Here is a 6038-nt window from a genome sequence, read left to right on the forward strand (position 1 = left end):
AAAAAATCGGAAATGATGGCTGGATTCACAAGATGTTTATCTTTCATTTGCTGTATTGGACTTGTGATTTCATGAAAATTATATTATATGATATCCCTGTCCCGTTAGGCTAGGCTATGCTAGTCAGCTTTTTTGATGAGGAGGATCCCGGATCCGGGATGGGTATTAAGTAAAGGTTATTAACCAACGGTTCCCCAAAACAACAACATTGGTCAAGATGACGATCCAGCCAACACCACAAACAACTTCCTCACCTCTACGAGTGCTATGAGGTCATCAAACTGCCCCTGCAACTCAGCGCGGGCCTCCTGGCTGAARGCTGCATCCCCGGTCTTCTTGAAGAGCTCTGCCGCCCTCTCCTCCAGACTGGATAGGGACCCCTGGTGTTCCTGGAGGTCAGCCAGCAGGGTCTGCAGTCTCTCCAGCTGGGAAGCCTTCTCTCTGAGGCCAGGCTGGGGGATGAGAGGGCCACATATGTCCCCCTCCACTGCCTCCAACCAGCACTGCAGCTGGGCCTCACTGTCCAGGTAACACCCCCACTGGGCCACCGTCCACTCCAGACGACTAGGAGAGATGAGATGTATGGAATAATACAGAGGTGAGATATATTGTAGATGTGTATTAAAATGTAGACAAATATAGAGACACATTTTATTAGATGGATATAAGAGATACATCACAAACACACACACACACACACACACACACACACACACACACACACACACACACACATCTCTTATACACATCTAGATGTGTATAAGAGAAAGTGATCATTGAGACCCAGTGTGTGAATAAAAATGCAAATCAATATGTTCGCACACATTTTTTCGCCTCTGTAATTGCAGAAGGAAGGATCGACTAACAGGGGAAAATGTGAACAGCAATTCTCTTGTTCCTTTTCACAGGATATTTGAACAATTGAGCCGTCAGAAATGTGTGGCGTACGAAATAGAATATGTCTCACTTGATGTATTTAACGAACTCCGCTCTAATGTATCAATAGCTTTGGATGAGAGGCTCTGTTTAATGAGTAAATTAACATGTAGACATTCTATGACAAGAAGCACAAGGTTGTCTAGAGAGATTTATGTATTTACATTTATGTAGTTCTGTCCTTGAGTTGATCTTGTCTGTTAACGTACTACATTATGCTCTATATTTGTGTGGACCCCAGAAAGAGTAGCTGCTGCTATCGCCACAGCTACTGGGGATCCTAATAAAATACCAAATACTAAAAGCTTAGCTAGTGGAGGTGATGAGTAAGGGAAGTAAAGTGGCTAGGGGTTGATTTAGGACCAGGGTATCGTGTATTCTGGAGTCCTCTTACCCGCACTTCTGATAGCCTCCTCTGTAAAGAGATGGAGTCTCCCAATGTATCAGACCAGCGCTGTAGTTCCTCTCCTGCTGACATCAGCCAATCAGTGAGCTCCCTCACAGTCTTCAGGTACTGCTGGTGTTCCCTGACCACGCCCTCTGATAGTCTCACTCTCTCCTAAAGGATAGGGACAGTCACAAACATCAATCATCTTAAAACTGCGCTGTTTTCACTTTGGAAAAAATCGTGCCCAAATTAAACGGCCTCGTACTCTTTTCTAGATCATACAATATGCATATTATTACTACTATTGGATAGAAAACACTCTCAAGTTTCTAAAACTGTTTGAATTATATCTGTGAGTAAAACAGAACTAATTTTGCAGCAAACTTCCATACAGGAAGTGAAAAATCTGAAAACGAGGCTCTGTTTCAGGGCCTGCCTATTCAACTGGCTTTTATTTATCGATATGCATGCACTTCATACGCCTTCCACTAGATGTCAACAGGCAGTGGAAGGTGGAATGGGGTGTCTAGCTTGATCTGAGGCCGAACAAGAGCTTTTGGAGTGACAGGTCCGGAATTTTATTTGTCTTCCAAGGCGCGCGGAGGAGCTCGACATTGTCTTCTGAAAAGCGTTCGGTTTACACGGTGAATATCTCCGGCTCTGATTTTATTTGATACATATGATAATAACATCATAAAGTAGGTTTTTTCAACCGAGTTTTATCAGTTTATCCAACGTTTATTGGGACTTTTGGAGTTTTCCGTTCTTTGCGTCAAGAGAGGATGGGAATGTTAGCAACCTTGGCTAGCATTGTGGCGCGAATTCGACAGAAGAAATGGACATTCTAAAACCAAACAACGATTTATTCTGGACCAAGGACTCATTGTACAACATTCTGATGGAAGCTCAGCAAAAGTAAGAAAACATTTATGATGTTATTTTGTATTTCTGTGTAAGATGTTGACTCCTATTCTCCGCCGTTTTGGTGAGCGCTGTCTCACAATAACGCAAGCTGTATGTTATGGTAAAGTTATTTTTTTAAATCTAACACAGCGGTTGCATTAAGAACCAGTGTATCTTTCATTTGCCATACAACAAGTATTTTTATGTAAAGCACACACACAAACACATACACTCACTCACTTACTCGGACACACACACACACTCGACACACACTTGACATTTGTTGATTACACACCTTTCACACACTCTCCACATTCTGCTACACACCACACACACCCTGTGACTGGAGTTATACATGCTGCAGTTCTTTGATCAGACACAAGAGAGCGGTGTTGTTTACTTCTGTAACGGAAAGTCTTTCTGCCTGAACACAGTACTCATAAATACTGATAGTCCCTCTGACCCTATTGTTGATCCATTTAGGACAGCTCTGCTCTGAGGGTGAGGGCGAGGTGAAACTGAAACATGGGTGGGAGGGTGAATTGGCCATCATGGAGCAACAGTGCGGAAGGCGGGACAAGGAAGTGATCGCTCTCAGCTGCAGGGAATGGGACGTGTGGGCCACGCTGCTGGTGACTGCCATGAGCTGCCGTAGAAGACCCTTCCACGTCTCAACCCGGCAACAGCCAGAAGAGGACGGCCACCCCTCAGAGCCTGGTTCTCTCTCTGTTTCTTCTTAGGTTTGGCCTTTCTAGGGAGTTTTTCCTAGCCACGTGCTTCTACATTCTGCAAATTGGCTTGCAGTTTGTGGTTTTAGGCTGGGTTCTGTATAGCACTCTTGTAACAGCATGCTGATGTAAAAAGGGCTTTATAAATACAAAAATTTTGATTGGATGATACATTCACAATGTCACCATAAGTAATCTGAAATAATAACCATAACATAACCTAAGATTGTTTTGTAAATCTTCTAGATTACCTACTTCCAGCTGAATGGGGTCAGTGCTGGTTATTCTTGCTTGCCGGTTGGAGGCTTGCTGGGAATGGGACCAGTATTGCCACAATACATAACATCTATTAGATTTATCCTATTAAATCACCACTTGACTTTGGCCATTTGTTATATTTGTTAGTTTCCAAATGCACACCTTAGATGTGGTTAAAGGACACTGTGTTTAGCGATCTCTTCTGGATGTATTCAATCCATATCATGATGTATCATTAATCAAACTGCATTAATTCAATTAGGTTCAGAAACATAAATGAGCAGTTATTGTGTCTCTTTGTGTGTGTGTGTGTGTGTGTGGTGGTTTGTGTGTGTGTGTTTGTGTGTGGTGTGTGTGTGGTGTGTGTGTGTGTGTGTGTGTGTGTGTGTGTGTGTGGTGTGTGTGTGTGTTAATTGTGAGCGGTTATTGCCTCCTGCTAGAAGGATTGATCTCATTAGGGACTAAATGGCGATGGCAAGCAAGAGGGATCTCAACATGGGGTGTGTGTGGTGTGTTTAAGGAAGGGAGGGTTTTTAGTGGGAGCCAAGGGGTGGCAAGTTTAAGTGTGGTGTGTGTGTGTGTGTGTTGTGTGTGTGTGTGCGTGTGTAAATGTGTGGTGTGTGTGGGTTGTGTGGTGTGTGTGGTGTGTGTGTGTGGTGTGTGTGTGTGTGTGTGTGTGTGTGTGTTTTGTGATGTATTCTTAATATCCATCTAATAAAATGTGTCTCTATATTGTCTACAATTTAATACACATCTACAATTATATCTCACCTCTGTATTATTCCATAACTTCTCACCTCCCTAGGCGTCTGGAGTGGACGGTGGCAGTGGGGGTGGTTCACCTGGACAGTGAGGCCGCAGCTGCAGTGCTGGTTGGAGGCAGTGGAAGGGGACATCATGTGGCCCTCTCATCCCAGCCTGGCCTCAGAGAGAAGGCTTCTCCACTGGAGAGACCCTGCAGACCCTGCTGGCTGACCTCCAGGAACACCAGGGGTCCCTATCCAGTCTGGAGGAGAGGGCGGCAGAGCTTTAAGAAGACCCGGGGATGCAGCTTTCAGCCAGGAGGGCCCGCGCTGAGTTGCAGGGGCAGTTTGATGACCTCATAGCACTCGTAGAGGTGGGAAGTTGTTTGTTGGTGTTTGGCTGGATCGTCATCTGACCAATGTTTTGTTGTTTGGGGAACCGTTGGTATAACCTTTACCTTAATACCTTACCATCGGAATCCGGGATCCTCCTCATCCAAAAAGCTGACTAATAGCCTAGCCTAAACGGGAACCAAGGGGATCAATCATATAACTTAATTTTTCATGAAATCACAAAGTCCAATAACAGCAAATGTGAAAGAAAACATCTTGTGGAATCCAGCCATGCATTTCCGATTTTTAAATGTTTTTACAGCAAACAATATGTATTTATATAAGCTAACCACAAAGCCACAAACACACAACCGCAGTCATTTTCACCATGTTCTCCACCGCATAGTGTTTCACAAAACGACAAATGAGAAATAAAATGAGTCCTAAACAAGAACAACTTCATACAGATGACAGTCTTTAATCACTTTATACAATACATTTATGTTTTGTTTAATTGCATATTTCAGTATAATCATAGTTTTACATTGTGGCTGCAATCACAAATAGCACCAAAGCCACCAGAATAATTACATGAGAGCAACGTGAAATGACATAAATACTCATCATAAAAACATTTTATGAAAAATAATGGTGTACAGCAAATGAAAGATAACATCTTGTGAATCCAGCCTAATATTTCCGATTTTTTAAGTGTTTTTACAGCGAAACACAATATATATTTCTAATTAGCTCACTACAGTAGCCAAACCACACAAGCGCATATTACTCCCGCAAAAATAGCTTGCACCAAAACCGACAAAATAGAGATAAAATTAATCACTAACCTTGAAACAAACATCAGATGACAGTCTTATACACATCATGTTATACAATACAATTATGTTTTGTTCAAAAAATGTGATATTTATAGCTACAAATCCTGATTATACATTGTGAATACGTAGCATCGATTCACCAGAATCTCCGGAGATATTTGGACACTCACCTAATCTGACCAAAGAACTCATTTTACATAAAAATACTTGTGTAGGCAAATGAAAAGATACACTGGTTCTTAATGCAACCGCTGTGTTAGATTTAAAAAAATAACTTTACCAATACATACAGCTTGCGTTATGTGAGACAGCGTCACCAAAACGGCGGAAGAATAGGAGTCAACATCTTACACAGAAATACAATAACATCAATAAATGTTTTCTTACTTTTGCTGAGCTTCATCAGAATGTTGTCACAATGAGTCCTTGGTCCAGAATAAATCGTTGTTTGGTTTTAGAATGTCCATTTCTTCTGTCGAATTTGCGCCACAAGCTAGCCAAGGTGCTACATTCCCATCCTCTCTTGACGCAAAGAACGGAAAACTCCAAAAGTCCCAATTAACGTTGGATAAACTGATAAAACTCGGTTGAAAAAACCTAGTTTGATTTATTATCATATGTTATCAAATAAAATCAGAGCCGGAGATATTCACCGTGTAAACCGAACGCTTTTCAGAAGACAATGTCGAGTCTCCGCGCGCTTGGAAGACAATAAAATTCCGGACCTGTCACTCCAAAAGCTCTTGTTCGGCCTCAGATCAAGCTAGGCACCCCCATTCCACCTTCCACTGCCTGTTGACATCTAGTGGAAGGCGTATGAAGTGCATGCATATCGATAATAAAAGCCAGTTTGATAGGCAGCCCGAAACAGAGCCTCGTTTTCAGATTTTTCACTTCCTGTATGGAAGTTGCT

General features: G+C 42.4%; 1 protein-coding gene across 1 annotated transcript in view; it reads right to left on the bottom strand.

Annotated features, from left to right (window-relative positions):
* The window catches only part of syne1a (spectrin repeat containing, nuclear envelope 1a), a 183201-nt gene that overhangs the window by 126195 nt on the left and 50968 nt on the right, over window positions 1-6038 (bottom strand). The window contains 2 exon segments of the mRNA XM_070446763.1: window positions 255-564; window positions 1386-1495. Coding sequence (XP_070302864.1) covers window positions 255-564; window positions 1386-1495 — 420 coding nt within the window.

The sequence above is a fragment of the Salvelinus sp. IW2-2015 genome, linkage group LG14 (assembly GCF_002910315.2).
Source record: "Salvelinus sp. IW2-2015 linkage group LG14, ASM291031v2, whole genome shotgun sequence".
Taxonomy (NCBI): Eukaryota; Metazoa; Chordata; class Actinopteri; order Salmoniformes; family Salmonidae; genus Salvelinus; species Salvelinus sp. IW2-2015.